Here is a 26,286-nt window from a genome sequence, read left to right on the forward strand (position 1 = left end):
GCACGTGGATGGGTATTTGCTCTCTCAAGCAAATGGAGAAGAAGATAAATGGCCCGTTTAAAGGAGAAAAAAATCTTTAAGATAATTAATTAATTCTGTCCCCAGAAGAGCCACTTGTACAATGCTAAAGGAATCATGAACAGAGAAACTTTTTTTTTTCTTACCTATTTAGAGGAACCCAAGCTTCTGGGAGCTATGTTGGATACTTCATTACCCAGACTCATCTTAAAGTTCAAGCATGTACCGTCTTAGCTTTTCCCCCTGCCTCACTCAGGTCAGGGGCTATATCCTTTCTTTTCCCTTTTCCTATCTATAAATAAACTCAGTCTATTTGCTTCCTTAAGCTGCCAACCTCAGCAGCAGCAACAACAAAATCACAGAAAAGGGTCAATAAGTGATTTCATCCTAGGCAGCAATTTTAATTCAGGACTAGAACCTTTGTGTGCCCTTCTCCCTTTTCTAAGCAAAGAAATCAGAATGATTTTAAGGTTTGAGAGAAGTGGGAAACACTCTCATTTCACTTTGGTTTTCTTTCCGAGGACCTTAGGAAATAAGGATCATTCTTTAGTTTCTTAATCCCTGGCAATGCACTCAAGGTCTGAAATTCCTTCTTTCTAAAGGGTATTTGTGGCAGTGGGGTGTAAATCTTCGATATTTTACTAAGGCAAGGGGTAAAGCCAAGAGAACAGAAGAGTTCCTGTGAGGAAAATAAAATGTTAGTTTGAAAAATCAAAAACATTCATTGCTGTCCTTGTGGACTGTTTGGACGTAGACATCCAGTCAGGGAAAATGGGTTGCTCTGTGCCACTGCTGGAAAGCCCCCAGAATTATTCTAAACGAGTACATTTCCCACCCAGAGCCCCTATCAGATGAGACTCTGTACTGGTGTGGGGAAAGGAGAAATGTCTTCATTTCAGAGGCAAAATTTTAGAAGAGCAGACGTTTTTAATTTCAATGAAGTCCCATTTATCAATTTGTTCTTCGATTGAACATTTGGTACCGTGCCTAAGAAACCTTTCTGAGGCAAAAATGTTGGATTAGAAAACACCACCACGAACATTTAATTTTCAAGTGATGAATGAAAGCAGGCAGAAAAAGCAGGAATCTCGGTGTAGACCAAAGGATGAGTCAAAACCACTTCTAATCTCTTTCCCCTTGGCTGGAGGGAGTGGTCCCCGTACACCTTTCCCTTCTCCATCAATATTATTAGGAAGCCTTTAGTCCTCAGACTCATTTACCCTCTGCATCTGTGACCACATAGAACAAATGCATCTAAATGAGTTTTAATTAACCTGCCTCAATCAAATGATACTTTGTCAACTCAAGAGAAGGGGTGACTCCCCTGATGGTGCATTAACACCTACTTCCATTTCACCAGATCCCTCTGGAAATGTGGGGAAGCAAGGAGAAGATCCGCGGGGTACTGGCAAGAATTTATAGCCTCCCTGTCCATTTACAAAGTTACTCAAGGAAGTCCAGTCGTGAATTCACTCTCCCACTCTTTCACCCTCACCCCTCCCTAGTCTGACTGTTGGCACTATCTTCACAATTATTCTCCATTTTTTTGTTTATGAAAAGTATCCATTTGTCAGAATATTTATGAGCTCTACAAGAGAAATAAAGATGAATGTCTCCGTAAGCACAGAGGGGCTTATGAAATGGGTCCAGGTTGGGCTCCAGGGTAGAGACAGACCCTTTCCCGGAACAGGCAGGGAGGCAATGGGGAGCGGAAAGGTGGGGGGAAGGGGATGGCTCCTCTGGTGGAAATTTTAAACCATTTTAATTCAGTGACAAGTGCATTATGCAAATGCATCCAGTCGTTTGTAACAGTTACAGCTGTAATAGCCATGGGTTTTAGAGGTCACAAAGATCCCGTTTCTTCCCTCTTCTGCAGAGGTGCTACAAAAATCACTGTCTGCCCCAGAAAAAACACCCCAAGTTGAACAGAGCCTCCTTTTGAGAAAATGGACCTGCAGAAGTATTTAAAGGGAATGTTATCTTTTAATTAAAGTAGTAAAGGGCTCTGGGCAGCTCCACAGGCCACGGGAAAAATATTCTGTCTGTAAAACTCATCTTAAAAAGCAAATAGAGCTATTCTATGCTAACTATAGACTTCACCTTTGGTGAAAACTTATATACCCTTAGCATCAATGTTCCTTTTTTGAAGGATTCCAAAGATGGGGAAAGATGTACTTTTTAAGACATAATAATACCAGTTAACACTTAGTTGTGTTTTTTTTTAATTTGCTAAATAAGCATTATGGCAAACATGCTAAATATTCCATTCCATTTTTATCTCTATTTTACAGATGAGGAAACTGAGAACTTGAGCAACTAGTCAAGGCCTCATAATTTACTAGCAGTAGATGATGTGTAAATCTTTGGTCACTAGGTCAAAGGTGCTCAAAGTGTGGTTCCAGGGACTATAGCTTGATTGACCTTGAGCTCTTCAGAAATGGGAACTCATGGGCTCCCACTCACTAAATCAAACCTCTGAAGATGAGGCCCAGGAAAGTGTTTTAATGAGTTTTCCAGAATTCTGATGTATGTTCAAGTTTGAGGACCTCTAAATTAGTGTATATCTGCTCTCACTTTTTAGTAATTTCCAAATTTTCTCTGCCTAAAGATTGTGTACCCTTGTGTCTTACTGCCCCCTTTGCCCCAGACCTAACATCCAACGTTTACACCTCCATTTCACCCACTGTGGCAGCCACGCTGCACCGGTTGATGGAGGACGCTTTTCCCAGGCACCTGGTATCAAATTAAATGGCTCTTTGGCTGTCCTGGAGACACAGCCCCAGGCTTACAAGATCCTTGACTTGTAGTAACTATAATAGGTACTAAGGCTTCTGGAACAGAGCCACCTTCAATAGTAACCATTTCAGCTGCCCTGTCCATGTGGTGCTGTACAAGTTGGTCTTGGCCAGTCTTACAGGTGTATTCAGGGTCTGCTTCGCAAAATGCATCTTTTGAGCTGTGTCGGATTTTAACTGAAGCGTGCTTCACGGGCTGAGCGAATGCTAATGGACTAAAAAAGGAAGGTGCAACCAGGTGTTCCTGGAAATAGGTGCTGAACTGCAACTGCAGCTCCATAAATCAGGCAGAGCAGACAAGCAAATCCCCCAATATAACAGATGACCAAGGTGCACTCCCTGCATCTGGAACCCAAGCTTCGAACATAAGGTGTGGTGAGGTTTTGTTGTGTTTTATATGAAAAGTACTTAAAATTTATTTTGCTTACCATCTGCTTGCGCCTATCCTGTGACAATCAGTTTGGTCTAGCAAAGATTTGAAGGATGGCAAGGCATACCAAAAATCTGCAATATTAATTTCGCTAAAATCTCACACAAGCTGCCTTGGAAATAGGGTATCAGCCTACACCATACCCCCATTTAGAAATGACTACAAGATTAATGACTTGTCCTGCACTGATTTCCTCCTATTAGCAATCAGTGGGTCTGCTCCATCTGTCATTTCCCTGGAAAGAAAATGTGTGTTTAATTTGCCAGTAACTTCTAACTTGGCTTTGTAAAGGGAGCGACGCACATACATTTGGTGACAACGCCTTCCAAGTGAATGATATTTGGGTGGTCAAACTGTCCCATGATGCTGGCCTCACTCAGGAAGTCCCTCCTCTGTTTGTCTGTATAACCAGCTTTCAAAGTCTTGATAGCCACGTAGATTTCTCTTTTGCCAGGCACTTTGAGACGCCCACTGCATACTTCACCAAATTCACCTTTGGGAGAGAAAAAGAACTGACTCTGAACCAGAAACACGTTCAAGGAGAAGGAATAACAGCCAATAGCTAACATTTGTTGAGTGCTTATTATACAGTAGGCACTGTGCTGGTGTTTTATGTAGATCAAGGAAATTTCAGGTACACAGATATTTACATACACAGGCACATACAATACATTCTAATGCATTTATATAATCCACATACATATATTTAATATCCAGAAAGAAAACAGGCTTATAGACACAGACACTTACCAACTCCTATGACTTTTTCAATCTTAATGCAGGATGCGTCGATTTCTTTGGCAAATTCTCGAACTGCTTGGTTGGGATCTTCGTACGTAAAGGGATCCACGTAAGTTCTAACACCTGAGTAATAAACATGCAAAAGGTTGGCGGAACACTTCTCAGGAACCACTAATACACTGAAGTTCTCTGGGTCTAAAAATATTCAGCACAGAAAAGATTTTCTTAGCATGAGAAAAATACTTAGCGTAGACATAAGAAAATGTTTAAATTCTTGCTCCGGGTTTCGTTAGTGGGTAAATAAGAACTGTTTGCTACTTAAGAGGCTGTAGCTCTACTGAGTTCCTGGAATGTCTTCACACTTCAGGGAGGAAATTTTAAAAACAACCTATCCCGTGGAAGAAAAGAGAGTCTCTATAAGGAAATTTGGAATGTGTTATCTAAATATTGCTGTCCCAAATGCTGGAGAGGGTGTGGAGAAAAGGGAACCCTCTTGCACTGTTGGTGGGAAAGTAAATTGATAAAGCCACTGTGGAGAACAGTATGGAGGTTCCTTAAAAAACTAAAAATAGAATTACCATAGGACCCAGCAATCCCACCACTGGGCATATACCCTGAGAAAACCATAATTCAAAAAGACACATGCACCCCAGTGTTCATCGCAGCACTATTTACAATAACCAGGTAATGGAAACAACCTAAATGTCCATCGACAGACGAATGGGTAAAGAAGATGTGGCGCATATATACAATGGAATATTACTCAGCCATAAAAAGGAACGAAAATGGGTCATTTGTAGAGACGTGGATGAATCTAGAGACTGTCATACAGAGTGAAGTAAGTCAGAAAGAGAAGAACAAATATCGCATATTAACACATGTAGGTGGAACCTAGAAAAATAGTACAGATGAACCAGTTTACAGGGCAGAAATTGAGACACGGTTGTAGAGAACAAACGTATGGACACCAAGGGGGGAAAGTGGTGAGGGGAGTGGGGGGGGTGGTGGTGGGATGAATTGGGAGATTGGGATTGACATGTGTACACTAATATGTATAAAATGGATAACTAATAAGAACTTGCTGTATAAAAAAATAAATAAAATAAAATTCAACAACAAAAAAAACTAAACACAATTTAAAATTAAATAAATATTGTTGTCCCAATCAGTTGCTCACATCCTACCCACCATCTCCAGCTTTCTTCCCTTAGGGAAGATGATAGAAACTTTCTCAAATGACCTGTGATACAAGATATCATCTTTTGCCTCATATCTGGACCAACAATTGACAACAATTAACAAACTAAGATTAAACCTAGGTTAAGTGGATGAGAGGGATAGTATCTGCTATTTGATTTGAAAATACAAACTCTGTATTGGAGTTCCACTTTTATTCTGTTTTGGAAAGAAAGTGCTGTAAGAAAAGACATTGAATTTCACCTGGAAGCTTCGGCGAATCAATGGTTTAAATACTAAGAAGGGTAATTCGGCCACACCCCATAGTCACTGGTAAACTGAATTCAGAATGTGAGCTCTGGGGCAGCCAGAGATGTCCGGGACAAGATGCATTAGAGATTACTGGGGGGCTTCCCTGGTGGCGCAGTGGTTGAGAGTCTGCCTGCCGATGCAGGGGACACGGGTTTGTGCCCCGGTCTGGGAAGATCCCACATGCCGCGGAGCAGCTGGGCCCGTGAGCCGTGGCCGCTGAGCCTGCGCGTCCGGAGCCTGTGCTCCGCAACGGGAGAGGCCACAACAGGGAGAGGCCCGTGTAACGCGCAAAAAAAAAAAAAAAAAAGAGATTACTGGGAACTTTCCACTGGCATTTTACACCCCGCCTCTCCCTGCTCGAGCTCTTGGGGCTTTGGGGCGCTGAGAGGTGTAGGATACCGGTTGGCTCAAACCCTTTGATTTTCCAAGACTGTCAGTTTTGTCCTCATCTCAAAAAAATGCATCATTTTTGTTTTTAAAAATATATACCACACGCAAATGAGAAAGTGTGCTTTTAGAAAGGAAACAAGATGAACAAATGGAAAATTATCAGACACTCCATGAACCTTCATCACTTCACAGGCTCTAGCCAAGAAAACCTTTCTCAGGATTATTCTTCCAGCCCTTCTACCTCCCTGTACTAATAAGGTAGCTATTAACCACTCGGTGTTATTTACATATAAATCAGTTAAAATTAAATAAAATTTAAAATTCACTTCCTCATTCTCACTACTTTTCAAGTATTCAGTGGTGCTTGTGGCCCCTTGGCTAATGCATTAGATGGTGCAGATAAAGACCACTGCCATCACCTCAGAAAGTTCTCGTGGACAGAACTCCTGGAGAGACACCAATCACTGTCCATTCCAGAGTTTTCTATCTTGCTCAAGTCATTCAGAGCCGATTCTTTGAATTCAGTCTTTGACTCCACTTGGAATATCAAAATAACGAAAATCCACTAAAGAAATATCAATAGTCCTGGATTCCACAGCACATATTCTGTGGTGTGTTCTATTTCTTATTCTATTGTCTCCAAAATGTTTACCTTATAATAAGAGAAAAATTGTGACCTTCTAAATCTTGCCACCCAGCTACAAAAATGAGCCAGCTAGACCAATACTTTTTCAGGTTGGAGGATAAGATAAGGAAAAAGAAGCATCTAAGGAAATTACCCAACCTCCATCTTTAATTTCACTTAAAAAAAAATACCAATCACCTATTTCAGTTTGAAACCCTGAAGTACATTATTTGGATAATTTCATGAAAGGAATATAATATTAATAGCCATGTGAATATTATTTAGACATTTCTAAACTGAAAACACGAGACATGCTTTAAAAATAAAATTATTTTCAATCCAGCTTTCTGTACCTTGGTTCAAATGTTTCTCTTCGTCTGCTTCTTGTTTCGCTTTACTGTATTTACTCCGTCTATTAAAAGATAAAAAACAATATTTTCCAAATCTGTAAACCACAAGTTCTTTCCTACCATAATATAAGGCAGGCAGATATGTAATGCACATTTCCCAGATGAGAAAACTGAGGTTTACGGGAGGTGAAATAACAGGGTAAGTAACTTGTCACCACAGAGTCCAGAGTCTCTGCTCGTCACCACAGTATTAAACTGAGGTGATACAGCAAATATTTTATAATACAATTATAATTTTAAATCCCCAGGAGAAATTTATTATATTGAAAATAGATTAGAAGTTTACTGGCTAATTTCCCCACATACATATTCTGAATTAAAATAAGTTTCCCTAGGTGAATTCTGCATACATCAAAGGCAATCGTAGTCAGTATGTGATAAGTAATAGTAAGCCCTGTTGCTTTCACCACAAAAAAACTCATTATCCTATTATATGATATTCTTAAAACAATAGTTTTGTGGTTATTGGCTTCGGCTGCTGCATACAAATTCCTAAATGATTAACGACAATTTAAAAGGTAAACAGAGTTTGTAGAAAACTTGCAGCAGTAAAAATAAGGATCCGGGACTTCCCTGGCGGCCCAGTGGTTAAGAATCTGCCTTCCAATGCAGGGGACTTGGGTTCGATCCCTGGTCAGGGAACTAAGATCCCACATGCTGTGGGGCAACTAAACCTGTGTGCTCTAGAGCCCGCGTGCTGCAACTACTGACCCCCCACGTGCCACAACGAAGATCCCGCAATTAAGACCCCATGCAACCAAATAAAAACAAAACAAAACAAAAAATAAGTTTCCATTTGTCGCCTAATTCTTTTCTCCAAAAAACAGTGTATGGTCCTACAGTTGGCCTTCTGCTCTCAGTGTCCCATAGGAGTGAGATCAGGCTTGGTTATAAAAAGTCTTGGGAAAAAGCAAGCTTGAATATATATAATTCTTGAATCAGTCATCTTGATACATTATATATAGACACATATATATGTGTCTATGTGTATGTATGTTAAATTGGAAAATCAACTCAGTCCATATTAGAACTCTGTAAAGTTGGAAGATGAGACCGTATTAGTGAATAAAATATGTACATGTATGTTTCTGTCAAAAATGTCAAGTTTATATTGCACTTTATAATCATCTTGTAATTTTCTTAGAGCTTTAAAGATGAGGTCCGTCAAGACTCTTATATGTGAGGAAACAGGCTCTGTGGTGACAAGAGTCCCTGGTGGCCACAGGGGGTCGCAGCAGTGTGGTCCTGTCTGAATCTGATAACCTGAACCCCTGCACTTTGAACAAGTCAAGAAGGGCAGGATGGTCATGGAAAAGAGAGAGGGCCACGCAGTGCCACCAGAGAGCAGCCCAGTCACAGTCACGTGTCCCAGCCCTTCACCCACATTCCTCTCCTAATTGTCAGCAACGCAGGAACCAGCTCTGCAGTCAGACCCTCAGAGCCTACAGATGTTCCTCTGTGTGTATAATTCCCTTGCAAATAATAATACTTGGCATTTTTACACTGCATTTAACTTTTCAAAGTGCTCTCATCACATATATTATCTCTTCCCCTAACTGTTTGCAAAGCAGGAACCAGCTCAGTAAACAGAGACCTCAGTCACTAGAGTTCACTTCAAAGTGCGAGTCATTCAGTCCCAAATAATAGCTTGCATTTTTACTTTGTATTTAACTTTTAAAAGAGCCTTCCCATATAACATTTCATGGCATCTTCTCAACAACCCTATGAAAGCAATCAGGCAGACAGACACATGTTCAGTCCCATTGTACAGATGAGAACATGGAGGCAGGAGGGCAAGTCATTTACCCACGACCCTCCTAGCAAATACAGGAGGAGTGTGTCTGCCCCATCTAGCTCACTGCCTCACATGCCTCTCCCAGCATGGATGAAGTTATATGATGATAGCTGGTGAGAGTTAATTATAAGTCATAGTACATTTTATATCAGTAAATCTACTTAAATTGGATTCCACTTGCTCTCAAAATCCATTGCTTCATCAAAGAAGCTAAACAGGTTTAAACATCCTGAAACCAAACATTTGTATGAAAGATGTAGTCCCCTCCAAAACTCCCCCTCCCCTCTCCTTTTAAAGGAAATATAAGAGTGTTAGGTCAGGGATTATGAAAATAGCATTTTATGTCAGGGAAATGCGTGCCTAGGTCCCAAGGGTGTGATAGGGTCCTGCCAGCTCGGGAGATTGTATCTTATCAGAGCTCCTAAAAGCATTATCTAAAATTACAAGTATATATTTTAAACAACTTTAGATCTCGAATACTGATTTGAATTTCTTTCCTTCAAAGAAGAAAAAATGCATCGAGCAGAGAAGCTTTTGTCCCAACTTTAAACTGTCAGAGAGTTCATCAAAAACCCTTGTAGAGGGCTTCCCTGGTGGCGCAGTGGTTGAGAGTACACCTGCCGATTCAGGGGACATGGGTTCGTGCCCCGGTCCGTGAAGATCCCACGTGCCGCGGAGCGGCTGGGCCTGTGAGCCATGGCCACTGAGCCTGCGCGTCCGGAGCCTGTGCTCCGCAACGGGAGAGGTCACAACAGTGAGAGGCCCGGGTACCGCAAAAACAAACAAACAAACAAAAAACCCTTGTAGATACCAAAAGAAAGGGGCAGCCTCAAGCAGCCCAGGAGTGCCATTTTCCATCAACATATTCATGAAATCTGTGCAAAGCCAGAGGAGAGGTAAAATGGCAGGGACCATTACAAGGCTGACCTGCCCACCCCCTCCTCAGGCTTCCGAACATAGAAGGAGGAAGTAAATTAGGAGGTGTATTTTTTTTTATATAAAACTCTCTATTTTTATTCCCTCCCCGCCAATGTTTTATGTTTCTTTGGTTTTTTTTTTTGTGGTACACGGGTCTCTCACTGTTGTGGCCTCTCACAGGCTCCGGACGCGCAGGCTCAGCGGCCATGGCTCACGGGCCCAGCTGCTCCGCAGCATGTGGGATCTTCCCGGTCCGGGGCACGAACCCGTGTCCCCTGCATCGGCAGGCGGACTCTCAACCACTGCGCCACCAGGGAAGCCCTGTTTTATGTTTTTGATGTCACAATTTACATCTTTTTATCTTGTGTATCTCAGCAAAGTATTGTAGTTATAGCTGTTTTTACTACTCATGTCTTTTAATCTTCATACAAGCTTTGTAAGTAATTAACCTTACAACTTTAAATTATTCTGATTTTTACTGCATATTTACCTTTACCTGTGAGATTTATACTTTCATATGTTTTCCTGCAACTAATTAACACCCTCTTGTTTCAGCTTAAATAAGTCCTTTTAACATTTCTTGTAAGGCCAGTCTAGTGGTGATGAACTCCATTAGCTTTTGCTTGTCTGGAAAACTCCTTCTCTCTCCTTCAACTCTGAAGGACAGCTTTTCTGGTAGAAGGTGTATTTTTTTTTTTTTAACATCTTTATTGGAGTATAATTGCTTTACAATGGTGTGTTAGTTTCTGCTATATAACAAAGTGAATCAGTTATACATATACTTATGTTCCCATATCTCTTCCCTCTTGCGTCTCCCTCCCTCCCACCCTCCCTATCAAGAAACTTTACTTGGAGTGTTACTTGGAGGAGAAGACCCCGGTAGAGTACAGGGAATGCTGACAAAGAAACACAGGGATTACTGTTCAAAAGCTAATTGTAGCCTATTAGCTACTTAATAATACCCTTAAAACTAAAAAGCCTGAGTCCTGCTCTACCTTTGTCACCTGATGACCCTTTCTCCTTAGGCTCAGGGTGGGACAATGTGTTCGTTATTGTCCAGAGAAAGAAAGCCTATGGAAGCTTATCGTTGGGTCAGCCAGACCAGAGGAAACCACATCGCCTAAAAGAGTGCTAAATTGACATCCAAGGCAGATCACCTGAATGACAGAAGGAAACCTTTGTGGACGATTTTCTAATTACTGAGACGTGGGCAAGCTGATTACAAAAAGGGGGGAAGGAGGGGAGTGGTTTGTGAGTGAATGCTCCCGAAGGAAACATGGAACCTTTTAACTGCAGGAGGTAAAGAGACTCCTCTGCAGGTGAAACTTTGAAAGCCTGTGACTAAGCTCGCCTCTGTCAAAGGGAGGCGGAATCAGGGTATTAACAGACATTGTCCAGGGACAGCATGAGACCCCAGCCCTGCCCTCCCAACCAATGTGTTGTTCCTGGCACCTTGACTACCCGATAAAACCAACAAAACAGTGGAGCGAAGTGTGACAGGGCCCAGCACGCACCCCACTTTTAGTAAAATACTGACTTCCCTGATCAAGTCGATGGGTTTGATTGGTGGGGCTCACTGTTCCAAAACGAATTAGCAAAAGGTAAGTAATTTATTCAGCTAAAGTGTAGATTAAAGAAGATAAAGCAATGTAATAACTAGCACAGCTCCAGGAGGACACTCTCCAGCGTTTAATGGCATCACCTATGCAGATGCATCGAAGCTATTCTTTTTCCCCTTCCTTAAGCTGTCATTGTTCTTGCACCAAATGATGGCTACATGTTCTTCATGAGCAACATTTTGACATGGGTGGAACTGAACCACACGAGGGCACACAGGTTGTTTAGAAATGTTCCCGCAGTACCATCTGCCAACGAATTGTAGGAATTTACACGACTTCATCAGAGCCAATTTAGGCTAACATTTAAGTGTATTCATTCTTATGTGACCATAATATTACAATTAGGACACTGGGGAAGATAGAGTCTGAATGGTGACTGTTTTAGCATTATGGGAACAGTTTCGGCTCCAAAGTGGAAAATCGTAACCTTGCAAAGAAGATAAAACTAACGTGCAAGGTCTGACCTTACAGCATGTGTTAGATTACACATCAAATCACACATCACAAATGGTACATCGTGAAGGAGACTCCTGAAGCTCTGGTTTGCTACAGTTGTCAATGCTAACTTTTGATGTAGGTCAATGTTTTCAGTCCAGAAGACATTAAAATAATCTATCCAGGCCAGTACTGGAAGTCAGGAGAGATGGACTTCTGTCCTGATCAGGCAACTAACTAGCTGTATGACCCTGTGCAGCTAACGGTTTAACCTCCTCTCTAGGCCTCAAGTTCCTAATATACAAGATGCCAGTAGTTTCCTACCCTGAGCCGTATGTGTACCTCCTTCACAAATTTTGCCATAGCCATTTCATTTTTTTCTTAAAATCAATTAATTCACTTCTTTAATTCAGGTAAAAGGGGTACTTTATAACCCTAACATAAATGGAAACCCGGCAGCACCAGAGCTCATCAGAAGGTCAGTAGAAACGCCACCTATGGCTGGTTATCAGGCAGTACTTGTCTCTGGTCACCAAACTGTCCTTTAGAAAAGAGGAACTCATCTTGCATTCTAATTCTTTCTTAAAAGTGTTTCTCATACATACTGAACAATAAAATTCTATTTGGGGAAGACACACTGGCCCAAAGCAACCTGAATTAATACTATTTAGGATGCTTGGAGGTAAACTGAAAAAATCATTCATATAAAAGGGGGAGGTAGTTGTCAGAGGAATTTAACACAGTTGATCACTAAGTTCGTTAGTCCTGAGGTTATGACCTTATCATTGCATTTTAGGATGTCATTGTTAACAGTCAAAAATCACTTTCAAAAGCAATAAAGTGGTTACACCGTGGAGATCACAAATGTGTACCTACAGGAGTAGAAGGCAATGGTGCCAACAGAATGTGCACATGCAGTTTAGGAAGACTTCTAGAGACAGCATTCCATAAATACAAGAAATGCTGGACCTTAAACCACCCAGATGGCAGGCACAATTACATTCTCTGAAAAGCTGACAGAATCCTTAAATTATAACGTATGTGATAAGTGACACGGGAAGACACTGATCAAAGATGCCTATAAAAAATGTAAGTTAATTTCCTCAACATAATGTGGATGGTAAAAACATACAATAAATCTAAGTCAATGTATTCTGTATATTATTTTAAATATATAAATAAAATGTATAAATTTAGGAATTTCCTTCTTTCACTGAGATCCCCAAATGTTTACACTTCCAAGTTGGTCAAAAGAAAAAAGTGGATCTTCTCATTGGAAAAATTAAAGATGACTCTGACTTGCCTAAAGCTCATATTTCTCCATATAAAGTAAATATAATAAAATAAACAATTGCTGTAAAAAAAAAAAAATCCAGCAAGATACTAGCTGTGAGCCTGAGGACATTTCCTCTTTCTTAAATGACAAATTAGCAAACAGATTGTCCTTTGAAGTAATAGGAAGGACTGAAACTCTTCTCACTGTGTGGATCTCTGCCCATCTACCTCTTAAAACAATCTCCCATGTCATCAGCAGTGTAGGGAATCACCCTATAAGGGGTCCGTCCCTCGCATCCATTCTGCCATCGACTACCCATGGCTCTAAGAGGCAAGAAGCAGCCGCATCATTTTCCAGGCTAGGATGTTTCATCTGTCGCTCTTCCAGATGGCTGGCTGCAGGGTGGTGAGATGATTTTAGGGGTACCATTTACCATCTTTCATTTGTACTCTCACTAAAAGCATGGACCAGACTTTTGTCTGCACTACCTGTCTCTTCTCTTCTCACCTGTTCTTGTCCCATTTAAACATCTGCGGTCCGTTATGACAGAGCACACAACCTGCTGGCGGAGAAGAATCAGCTGAGTGTGCATCGGCCGCTGCAAAGCCTGTCAGCTACCTGGCTCCAGGCAGCCTTTCCGTGACAGCTTTATGTCCGACACTAAAGAAGAATCAATAGGAGGCCAAGGGGTTGACATTTCATTTTCTAAGAAGTGATCCATTGAGGACCAATCACCAAGCAGTGTTTATCAGCCTTGGGAAGTAACATTTTTTTTTTTAATGGGGGAGAAGGGACAAGATCATGGCTGGGTAACTTGACAGGCACAGTTCTCTAAGGTGGGGACTCATAATTGGAAATCCGATCAATCCTGCCTTATATAATAAAGTGATCAATAAAAAAAAGCAGAAAGGAAATTAAGTCATCAAGCTTGCGATGCTATTTTCTATAGCTACAGCTTTTAATAAACTTGTCTTCCTGTATTACATTTTCATCTGCTTTTCTTTTTTCTTTTGTCAAAAAAAAATCTGAAAAAAAACTTAAAACGAGGTGACTTATTTCTAATTACTCCTGTCTGACTGCTGTATTTAGGATAACTTAAAATACAAAAAATAAACAAAAACAGTAACTCTAAAGGAAAGCCAGACTACAACTAGAGAATTCTTCCAACCAATATCCTGGTTGAGATTCGAGACGAGACCCACTTTCTGTGAACAAGCGTTCTCTCAAATGGTTCTGAACATTCTGGGGTACTGGATTTCAGTCAAAGATTTCTTGCAGTGGCAGTGTATAATAATTTTTTCCTTAGTTTTAGACTTTTCAACAACTTTATTTTCTGATGACACAAGTTGTTTATAATACACTGTAAAAATTTCAAATGCAGAAATACGTAATAACGAAAGCAAAAGCCCATGTAATTTCTATACAATCCTCATCCCACTCCCTCCTCTTGGCTATCAGATGGATATAGATGAATGCCTATAGTTTCCATGTGTTTATGAGCCTGGCATGTGTACAGGCACAAAGTCAAATGACGATGAATAAGAAAGAGGTCCATCCTGATTGACTTCCAAAATCAAACGCCAGGAAAGGAAAGAACTCTGGGAATTCAGAGTCTGTTCAGGCCACGTTGAAGTTTCCGAAGCCTGAGCTGTACTATTATATAGGGTACAGTGGGCGTGTCTAGATGTATGTTTGTGTGTGTGTATTACAGCAACAGGGGTGAGTGTCTGTGGTGGGTTTAACTCCTTCAAGACGAAATTCACTGCTCTAATCAAACAGACTTTGCACCAAAAAGAACACACACGATGACAAATGGAGGTGCCCACACACAATAAGGAGTTGTGCTGTACTGTGCGAGAGGGATCATGATTGATCTCTATAGACCAGGACATTCTGCAGAGTGAGAGCAGAGACATGATATTAATAAATACGGGTGACAACTGAAACCATCCAGGCAAACTAAGATATATGGTCATCACCTTAATTATAATGTACCACAAAGTGAGAGAAAATCATGGTGGCTTGCCCAGGTCAGTGGAAATAGCCAGAGGCTACGCTGTGACATCAATAAGCTCATCAACCGATGAGCCAGGAAAAGACAGTGCAACAGACAGTGGCCTGAGGTCCAAGCACGGCTACTGCGGGTCCAGTAACAGATCTACCACTAAAGCAACATAGTGACTCCAGACAAGGACTGTACCTTTCTGAGTATCAGTTTCCTCTTCTGTGACATGAAAAGATTTATATTTAAGAGGATCATTTTGACATGCCCGGGTTCTGCTTTTCTCTTAAAAGCCCCATCTTGTAAAACAGTTGATGGCATGGGTGGTGGGGGTGGGTGCGTAAAGGTTGGAGAAAGGGATCTCACACGTGAGACAAAGAGGACCTAGATGTGGACACACATTGAAGATGAGCAGCTGCCCCTCAAACCCCCTCCCCCCCATTCTTCTGGAAGCTCCAGGCAGTGTTAATAATTGATGGAGGCAATGATAATAAGAAAAACTGGATCAAAAGAATATGCTTTCAAGCTCAGGGGTTGGCAAAGTATGGCCCTCAGCCAAATCCAGCTCACCACCTGTTTTTGTAAATAAAGTTTTATTGTAACACACACACACATACACACACACAAAAGAATATGCTGTCAAGCTCTTTCTATGCCTCTCTTTTCTAGACTGTTTTCCAAGTATCAAGTTAGAGTGTAAACTCTCATAGAATAAGTAATTGCTGTTTTAGATCCATTTCCAAGAACAATGCCATGACCACGAAGTGCTCAAAGGATACTCTCTGGAAATGTCGATGGCTTTTCCTAAGGGAAGATGGAATGCCCACTTCCTTGCTTTGGTTACTGTTATGAACGAATATCATGTTGAAGTACTCTCTGTGTGACAGATGATCTACTTTGCCTATCAAAACTCTCCTGTCAATAACTCTTAGAGGCAGATATTTTATTATCCCTATTTTACAAAAAGGAAACAATGACTCAAAGAGGTGAAGTAACACAGTTGACAAATAGAGCTCAAATGTGAGGTCTGTTTTATATGGCTTTTTTTTTTTGGCCTTTGGCAGTCAGTTCAGGCTTAAGAGAGGTATAAATGTAACACCTTACAGCCTAGAATATCTAGAAAGTTCCCGATGGCCTGCTTTTCAGCTTAGTTTCCTGCAATCAGTCGGGTCTTTCCAGGACTCTCAGTGGTGAGGGCTGCCACCAGGGTCCAGCCGGAAGCTCTACAGCGGGGTGGGGAGATCAAAGCAAAGAGGAGGGAGTTTGTGCTGCAAATGTCGTGTTTATGATGCTAATCAAAAGCCTCAGCTTTGTGTGGAGGAGACAAAAAGCTCCCTCATAAAAACTGGGAAGGGGGTCAGGGGCAGTGAGTGGCTTAAGTGCTTACCTCCTGCTGATGACAAAAGCGGCGATGAGAATAACCACGAGCACCGCGCTGCCGGAGACGGAGACCAGCAGGACGGTGGAGTTGGCCCCGTCTCCAATGATCCGGGAAGGCACTGGCAAAGACAGTTACACAAGGATCACCTTGGGCAAGGTCCTAAGCGCTAGAACTTCTGACTGTCACAAGTTTCAACTCTCTGAAGCCATTTGAAATGCTCACAGCCTATTTTGCTCTACGTTAAGTATTCACACAACAGCATCTTCTAAGACAGCCTTAATGAGACGAAGACATTCTTTTTTATAATTGTATGAAGAACTCCAACCAGAAGACTCTTATTAAATCCTATGGTAAACATTTCCACTCATTGCTTTTTCTTCTCTTCCTTTCTAGTCTCAGCCCAAACTCTTACTTAAGGATCTGATGAATTCCTTAGTGAGAAAGACACCTGGAAATTGCCAAAAGGACAAGCAGTTTTGAATGACCTCTCCACTGCATCCTCACACCCCATCTATAAAAAACCTGTCTATTATTGCCCAGCTCAAAAGCCACTTCCTCCTTGAAGCCTTCCAGGATAATCACAAAGGATGTCAAACTCCTTCAGATTTTATTCTAGAGTACTTTCTTTCTTTTTTCATTCATATTCTATTTAATAATTTGTGAATAAAATTACTTTCTAGAATTAATGTAGGAAATTCTGCCCCACCAGCTCCTTATCCAGTAGGCTCAATTTTGGTTTGTTAATTATGGAGGGGAGACATTTACATATGTCTTATGTAAATTGCTTATTCATAGGTATGCCCTCTATTAACATTTTGATTCAATCATCCAGTTGGTCCAACTCACAATGTTGAAAGATTGATGTAGTTGTCTAGAGGGGCTTTTAAAAAAACTGATCTGACTTGATTTGAACAGATTCCTAGAAATACATAGGAGAGAAAAAAAAAAAATTGGTACCTTCTCTAATCTTCCCAGGGAGAAAACTCCTTAGCTTAATGTAAGATAGTTATGCAACTGTCCATTAGTCAGTTTGGCCATCCCAGTTTTCATGGTTTACGGAAGGCTCAACACAGGAGAAAGATAGACATTTTTCAATCATATGAAAAGACAGATCAGATACCGTTATGAAAAATGTTCTTCTCTAAATAGCAAGAGGTGTGCTAAGTTACGGACACTGGTTATCTAGTTTCAAGCAATAGCCTTTGCAACAAAATGTTTGCCTAACCAAAAATCTGTATAGCTTCTTCGTTCACCATAATGGGATTTGCCCTGGATTGTACAAAGAATCTCAGAACTCGTTACCTGTGTTGGTTGTGACCTCCAGGGGCTCGCTGAAATCTCCGTAGCCAGCTGCTGTCCTGGCTCGGACGTGGAAAACATAGGAAGTCAGAGGGTTCAGGCCTTTGATATCCGTGTTCCTGGCAGCCGTCCTAACGATCCGATAGCTTCGTTCATTCTGATCCTACATTACGAGAGGATAAAATTAGGGAAGGTGGCAAAATAAATCTCCCACTTACTCCGATACAGTATTAAGGCAGCCAAGCCAGTCCATTCAGAGGTTGAAAGTAAATGGAGATTGATAAACTCTAAACACTATATTCAGTTCAATGTTAGAAGTACTATTGTTACTTAGATGTTGAAAGAAATGTGGAGTTCAGGTATGATCGCTATTGACACTGACCATATCCAGATCTTTACCCGTGATCTTTTTTTTGAAAAGAACATTAGATGATGGTTGATGGCTTTTCTCACTCCACACCCAGCAATTTCACAGAAATAACTACTGCAAGAAGGTCCCTTTTCTTTTTCTATTTTCCATTCTAGAAAATGTCAAAAATGTTATAATTTGGTTTCAAAAAAAAAAAAAAATCCTGTCCCCTTTCTGCTTTTAATAAGGAAGCCAATAAGTGATTACCTTTAAAAAGAAAGAGACAATTGTTCATTTTCTAGACAACCTTGAATGCAAATAACTCTCTTCAGAATGCTGTCCTTTAAGAGACAAGTTATTTGTAAAACATGATGTCTTTCTATAACTTTAAGAGGCTGAAGAATGTAATTTTCTTTCCTTGATTTTCTATTAAAAGTCATCAAAATCCACACCTTGATTCTGAATAGCAGTGATCTACTTAAACAGATCATTATTTCAACTTTTATGAGTCACTCTTCCTGATAGAAGGTTTATAGATAAGACATTCTTAGCTTAGCTATCTTGATTTGCAGGACTAGAAAGAAAAAATACAGTTATATTAGAACATAATGTGTTTTTTCTCTTTTTTAAGATTAGCAACTTAATACATAAAATTCATAATTGGATTTGATTGGGAAGCAAAATGCATTGGGTTTTGAGATTTCCTAGTATTCCAGGACTTATAACTGACCAAAACTATAGAGAGAAGGAAAAGAAGGAAGGAAGGAGGGAAGGAAAGAGGGGTTGGGGGGAAGAAAGGAGAAGAACCTTGCTTATTCAAGTAATACCTTCTCATAATACTTGACTTCATACTCCAAGATCACCCCATTGGGCCGGTCTGGTTCCAGCCAAGCCAGAGCAACACTGTATCTTGTAACTTCTTTAGCCTGGACCAAAGCAATGGATGAGGGTGCTAGTGGGGAAAAGAAAAGATATCTTACTTTAGGGGGAAAAATTGGTGGCATCAGTCAATAATACCATCTTATTTTAGAAAACTGTGAAGGATTGTCTTGTCTTCTGACAAATCCCTGTTTTCCTCTTCCCTAGTACAAAAGCATATACCATTTTACGGTTCTTTCCAATATTTTCTTGTATATGGTTTGTCTTAAAAAGACAATCTCTGAAGTAGTCTGGTAAGTCCACAGGCCTTACAGTATCACCTCTACAGCACCTGCAGCCACTCCTCAGAAAGGCCGTAGGTATAGAGAATGCTATCTGCTTGTTTATTTTTTTGCAAGCCATGAAAACCTTTGGAAAATCTCCTCTTAAGCTCAGAGAAACTGCATCTCCTACCACCTCCAAAGAATTGAGTGTCGTGTTATTGGTCTTTAATTTTAGACAAGAGACTCTGCAACGCTTCCAAGGGTACTGCAGGGAATGCCAGAAGGCAAACAACGTACATACTTTCCAATATAAATAAAAGCATTTGCTTAATTACAGTAAGAGTTTCCAGTTTGAACACAACCAGGCAAATAATGAAGAACACAAATAAAGCCGTGATAGTCTCTCTGGACATATAAGGCATTTTGCAACTCTTTTACAAGAGATGAAATATTGCTTTTGCCTGCTGAGTAGCAAACCTTCCTCTTTCCACTGAGAAACACACAAAAGCCGTCCTCCACCAGCTGTATTATCAGGGTTGGGGAGCAGAAACTTTTATCAACCCAGGCCACCTAACCCTTGCTTCTCCACCGTGGTGGTCGCATCTCCAGCCAGCCGCTATCAAGCTCTGCGGTGACCAACAATGGCACAAATGTGCCGTCTCCAGGAAGAAGAGGGAGCGTCCACGAAATCTGTGATCTTATCTAACCAAGCTGCTATAGAACCAGAGATCAGAGGTTTTCCTGAATGGAATGTATATTTGTATTCATTCTCAAATTGTGAATATATATGAAAACAAACGTCCAAAAGCGGCCACTGAGGAACAACAGAGTAGTGCTGGGCTATCCTCCTGCACTTTCCCGGCACATACAACTGCCAAATCCTAACTCAGAGGAAGAAAAAGAGAAAAAGTAAAATAAATTATCTGAAAATGGAATGGGACTAGCTGCCAACCCTCTGATCACATCTGACAGGTATGCTGGTGGCAAGAGATGCAACTAGATACACCAAAGTTACATGTCACACAAGGGAATCTTCCTGCTAAAGCTAATCCAGCAGAGAGCACCTCTTGGAGGGGACCATCTGACAGCCCGGCATCTCTGTTAGGGGTGCCTTGAGATGGTAACACACACGCGCACGCGCACACTCTCTCTTCCCTATTTCTCCTTCTCCTCCCACCCCCGCCCCCAAAGCTATTCCAGATTGGATCTCAGGCATAAACACAAGTAAAATTTCGATACAGAAAATAAATACATCCTCCATCAAAGGCAACCCACATGTTAGTAATAGCAAACTGAGTGAACAGAGAGACGCGCAGCAGACACATGAAAGCCACGGAACACCTGTGGATAATGAGAACCGGAAATGCACTCATTAGCTGTGTCAAGGCTCCCCTGCAGCCCCCCACATTCTCTCTCTCTCTCTCTTTTTTTAATGTTCAGCCTTCTTTTTAATTAATTTATTTTTATTTTTGGCTGTGTTGGGTCTTCGTTTCTGTGCGAGGGCTTTCTCTAGTTGTGGCAAGCGGGGGCCGCTCTTCATCGCGGTGCGCGGGCCTCTCACTGTCGTGGCCTCTCTTGTTGCGGAGCACAGGCTCCAGACGCACAGGCTCAGCAGTTGTGGCTCACGGGCCTAGTTGCTCCGCGGCATGTGGGATCTTCCCAGACCAGGGCTCGAACCCGTGTCCCCTGCATCGGCAGGCAGATTCTCAACCACTGCGCCACCAGGGAAGCCTTCTCTCTCTTTCCTTACTGGTTGACACAGAGCCATTGTCCAGCACAATGCAAGGAGTGACTTTCTTAAATATAGAGGTAGCAAGGAGGCTAGGAAGGTTGCCTGGCTGTGAAAAGCCATTTCACTCCAGTTAATAAATATACGGCCTAACAGAGCACTTTAGCATCCACTCCATAAAAAGGGGCTCTCCCAACTCTCACGTTCAGGATTGGGAAATGAAATAGAAAAGTGAGGCTGTTAGAAAGAAAGCAGGAGGGAGGAAAATCATAAAGTTATAAAATGAACTTACGCTCAGAAATGTTCTGGATCAGATCCTGATCAGACAGATGTCTCGGGAAAGAATTGCCCGGCTGCCCTTGGAGTGAGCGCACTGATGAACTAAGACGGTTTCTCTCTGGTTGGGTTATCCCTAAATTATTGCATGTGGGAAATGAACCTGATTCCCACTTCGGGAGTTGGAGCGGCGGTGCTTCTGTGGTCATCCAAAGGGCATATGAGCTCCACCGAGGGCTCACAAAATCTCAGACAGGCAGTTAACAATATCATCGTGTTAACTAATCGGATATTCCTAATGCAGCCCTACTTGGAAAATGCATAGGCACGAACGTGAAAAAATAAACCGAGAGTGCATGCTTACTCAGCTGTTATAAAAACGGAGGAAAATGAGATGAAAGAGGAAAGGAGAATAAATCATTGTAATTTATACAAAGTATGATGCTGTGTGGCTGTAAAGTCTGAATTCTTTCCAAACAGCTCTTTTTCAGAAGAGCATTTTTAACAGGCCATAGTGACAAAAGCAACCCATGACCAAGTGAGATTGAGAATCGGACCTAAAACGGGGATGCGCGTTATAGTCAATAGGGCAGTTATTCCTCCCCCTGGAGAAGAGCTTCTTAACTTCTTTGGCAAGAAAAGCACCAGTGTGGGAAAAACTGGGCTTTGCCACACTGCCACTTTGGAGAGAAGATGCCCTCCATGTTACAAGCCGCATAAGGGTTCTTTCCTCGCCTTTCCTACCCTGCTTCCAATACAGCCTCCAGCTCTACATCTAGAAGCCACCACCGTGCCTTGTGTGCCAGCCTGTGGCTCGTCTGGCTAGAGGAGGCATTTGGCAATGGCATTTCTCAATCATTTCCCTCCCCCAGTGGTTCCCAAGCATCAGTCTTCTCATGCCACCCAAGTAATTGCTACCACGTCCCTCTGCAACTTGGATTATGATTTAAATAACAATTTTCTTAAGATGACATACTTTATTTCTCAAAAGAAAACTTCCCTCTAGAGTTATCACGTGCAATCAATGGCAGGTAACCATACAAATAAAAATAATATATACATTAAAGAATACGTAATAATAGTATAATGAATACAATGTAAAAAAATTGCATAAATGCTCTTGCCTCTCTATGGTTTGCCAAGAAAAAGAGATTAGCCAGTGTTAGAGAAGCATTAAGGATAATCCCGACACCAATTTGAGATTCTGACCTTAGAGAAATCAGAACTGAGAGAGAATGGAAAAGGAACTAACTTTCACACAGAGCAACTCAGTATTACATAATGTCCCATCTGGGTCTCCCCTAAAATCATCTCTGATGCCACCATTGGTATGTTCCCACACTTTGGTAAACACGGCCAAACCCTACTCGGTTTAGAAGTGTTTTGGATCCTGAGTCCCAGTACCTCAGGGCTCTGCCCTTTGCCAACAGAATTAGAAGAGGAGATAAAAGACTAATAAAAAAACAGACTGAACACTCGTCCCAGATACATGGTTTAATAGGAGCTTTGACAAATCAGTGCCTTAGTTCAAAAGAAGGCTTCTCATCATACCGGGAATTTTGGTCCACATAAAAAGACCAAGCAGAAGAAAGGTCCTGCTTGCCTCCCAGTTTACGTTCCCAAACCTTATGGAGACTGGCTCTTCCTCCGTACTGACGCATCCACTAACCACAAACTTAATGAGCACCAATGGAACACGGCAAAGAGGGAAACGGGCAAACGAAGCTAAATCAATCTTTGGTATCCAATTAAGTGCCATCTTATCCCTTTAGCCTCTTAACTGAAAAAAAAAAAAAGAAGACAGAGAATTTTTTAATAGTCTGACAGAGAAGACACTCTTTAGTGTCAACCCAGAGAATCCATTTTCTAGAACTCAAGAAACAGTTCCTGCTAACCTTCTTATCCTAGTTTTATCATGGCAATGGGGAGAATAAGAGACTTCCTCATTATACCGTGTCTTCAGACACGTAATACACTTGCAGAAGAGTGAGAGAAGCTGGGAGGAAGCTGAGGGTTGATGTAGGTACGCTTATTATAGGAAAAGAGCACATCTTAGACTGAAAGGCATTCCTCCCTACCCACAGACTTCCTTCATAAAAGAGATGTTTGCTTTAAGGAAATTTTATGCCCCTGGACATAAGCAGCCTTCCTTTAATGGCTAGAATTTTGACATAACACACAACCAGAAGAGCTGGTCGTGCTAGCTGACAGCAGTGTGGTTAGAGAATCATGACGGATGATGCAAAAATCACAAAGGCAAGAACTCCTAAAGGGTACTTTCTACAGAAAGATTTGTGATTTAATTCAAATCAGCCCTTAATTTTCAAATTTTTAGAGCAGAATTTTCACTGTCCTGAGATGCAGATGTCTGAGACCACCTTTTCCTATTACTCTCAAGGGGATTTCAGTAGTTTTGAATCTAAAACGTGGCCTCCATTTCCTCTTCTTTTCACTTACAAATCATGCTGACACATCAATCATCATTCAATCATTCTACAAATGTCCTTTAAGCCTTTGCTTGAGGAGAACTTAAAGTAGCGCTAAATAGGCATTTATGTTTTAAAACTTAAACAGTACTTGACTAAACAGACAGTAACTGGGATAAGAAGCCAGAATGTGGAGGAGTGCATTGTGGATTACACAAAGAATCATGGAGGATTTGGGGAAGGAGGAGGTTGGGGAAGTGTGGTCCAGATTGATTTGTTGGGGCAAACAAGAAGCAGAAAGGGGAGAGGATGGCTGATCAGAGCTGCACTGCTGCACATGTGACTGGAAAGTTCAGGAAATCACTAGCCCCTTGGTTCTGTGGGGGCAGAGGGCTCATCTAGGACACATGAAATGAGGTAAAGATGAAAAAGCATCCTTAGCCACGCGGAGTAGTCTTCATTTTACTAATTTGATGGGAAAAACTCAATGAATTTAAAAAGGATTTTGGATAAAAATCCAGGTTTGAAATTTACTGGCTGCCATCTTGGACAAGTTTCCTTGCCTCCATTCTCCCATCTGTAAAACACCCTCCTTTCAGATACAAGCATGTAGGCTATTAGAATGCACAACCTATAAGCACAAGACTTACCTCTATATGCCCGCTATTCAAGATCTTGTCTGGCACACACTGGGTGCTCAATAAATTTGTCGAATGAATAAAGGTGAACTAAATGTTTAAACAGATCTAAAAAAACTCTTTGTAGCCAGCAAGATGTTTTCTAAATATAAAGTATCGGAAGTAAGTCATCCCTAAAACAACTTTATATCTGCACCTGTTTCAGATGGCCTTTCGTGGGTTTGGTGTTGCTATTTAGGTTAACTAAGATATTGGCAGTCAGGAGTGAAGCAAATGACAAATCTAATTTTAAATGGAGTCTCTGTTTCCTAAGGCTTTTTTGGCGCTTCTGAACTTCTGTCGAACACACAGGCTGTAAAATGTCATTCAAAAGTAAGTTAAGGGCTTCCCTGGTGGCGCAGTGGTCGAGAGTCCGCCTGCTGATGCAGGGGACACGGGTTCGAGCCCCGGTCCAGGAAGATCCCACATGCCGCGGAGCGGCTGGGCCCGTGAGCCATGGCCGCTGAGCCTGCGCGTCCGGAGCCTGTGCTCCGCAACGGGAGAGGCCACAACAGTGAGAGGCCCGCGTACCGCAAAAAAAAAAAAAAAAAAAAAGTAAGTTAACATTAAAACTAGTTTTCACTGCACCTGTTACATGTAGCATTTTGAGAAACTGCTCTTTCCCTGGATGAGGGCGTTGACAATATGTTCGGTATTTCTCCTCTGTATCTGGAGGGCATATGCAAATAGTTTTCCGGACTCCCTAACACAAAGGTGAGTGGTGTTGAGATTCCCTTCAAGTTAGAATCCTAAATCCAGAAAGAGCCCCAAGCAGCCCCCTAGTTTGACAATAGCAGAGTTATCTCTAAAGACTCACTAGCATAAGCACAGTCACCACCAGGGGCAGCCCTTAGTACCACATACATCCTTGAAATCCCACGGAAAGAACATCATTGTTGAAGTGTCAGGGTAACCAAGTACAGTGCCCTCTGCAGTCAGGGTAGGGACAGCAAGATTAAGTGTGTGAAACAGACTGTCTTTCCACGCACCCACTGGAAACAAGTAAAATGGTAGGAAAATATCACTTTTTAAAGATGGAGCAAAAACTCAAGAGGATAAAAGGAAACTTTTACCGAAGCTTGAGGCTGAATGATCTGAGCTTTCCACTAGGAAGCAAAGAGAAATTCTCTCCCCATCAAATAATTCTGTATTCAAAATAATACATACCCTCAAGAAACTGAGAATGCTTTCTCCGTAGAAGCCGCATTGGCCACGTACCTGTGATTACTTTTGGTTTGAGAGCAGACCACGGCGCATCCCGAAGGCCCAGGTGGGTTTTATCTCTATGTGTGTTTTGGATAAACAGAAATAGCCTAGATTCGGGGCTCCATCATGACTTTCCAACAGTCGTGAGTCTCACAATGAACAATTACAGGAGATGCTTTGATGTCAAACAGACGTGGCTCCTTTTCAGAAAATGGTAAATTTCACCTTCTTTGGTTCAAAGCTCAGCAGTTCTAACCGCTCCCCACCGATGTGAATGCTGCAATTTTCTTTTATTCACTTCCTCAATGACTTGCCATCAAACACCTACAAGTCATTTTACTGCAGCAGTTTGGTCCTTGTGACACCCCAATAGGATGAAGAGAAAAAGAGACATGGAGAAAAGAAAGGGAGGAAGCAGTCACTATAGTCCTTCACTTGTGGGCTGTAAAACTGTCTTCTTGGGTCCTGCATCACAAGCGTTGAATTATAAAGAGTTTGGGGGACCTACCCACTGCATTTCATTACTGGCTCAAATTAGCGGGGAGAAAGGAATAAGGCAGGAAAGAAACAGATGCAACAAAAGGTCTCCAGCCTGTGGACAGGGAAGAGTGAAAATGGCCCTTTATGGACCTTAAGAAACCTAAAGCCAAGGACGCCTGTGGTTCTCAAGCCCATCGTTTGGAGGGAAGACGTCTTTAACCTCAGCAGAGTTTTGTTTCCCTCCCCAAGATCTGAATTTAAAGAGGCGATGTTTACTTAAGGGGTCTTTCCCTGATAGGAAAAATAAACCTACAGTTTATACATAGCTCTGCTTAATGCAAATAGCATATTTAGATTGAATTATTTGGAGCTTAAGGTG

The 26,286-nt window shown here is 41.6% G+C and overlaps 1 protein-coding gene across 2 annotated transcripts in view; it reads right to left on the reverse strand.

Moving 5' to 3' along the window:
• The window catches only part of EPHA4 (EPH receptor A4), a 141,742-nt gene that overhangs the window by 16,659 nt on the left and 98,797 nt on the right, over window positions 1-26,286 (reverse strand). For both annotated transcript variants that reach the window (XM_079923489.1, XM_079923488.1), the window contains exons 6-11: window positions 18,799-18,923; window positions 17,626-17,785; window positions 16,330-16,441; window positions 6,841-6,899; window positions 3,994-4,107; window positions 3,551-3,736 (exon numbers count right to left, since the gene is read on the reverse strand). In XM_079923489.1, the coding sequence (XP_079779615.1) occupies window positions 3,551-3,736; window positions 3,994-4,107; window positions 6,841-6,899; window positions 16,330-16,441; window positions 17,626-17,785; window positions 18,799-18,923 (756 nt within the window). The remainder of the gene's footprint in view (window positions 1-3,550; window positions 3,737-3,993; window positions 4,108-6,840; window positions 6,900-16,329; window positions 16,442-17,625; window positions 17,786-18,798; window positions 18,924-26,286) is intronic.

The sequence above is a fragment of the Stenella coeruleoalba genome, assembly GCF_951394435.1.
Source record: "Stenella coeruleoalba genome assembly, chromosome: 6".
NCBI classification, from domain to species: domain Eukaryota; kingdom Metazoa; phylum Chordata; class Mammalia; order Artiodactyla; family Delphinidae; genus Stenella; species Stenella coeruleoalba.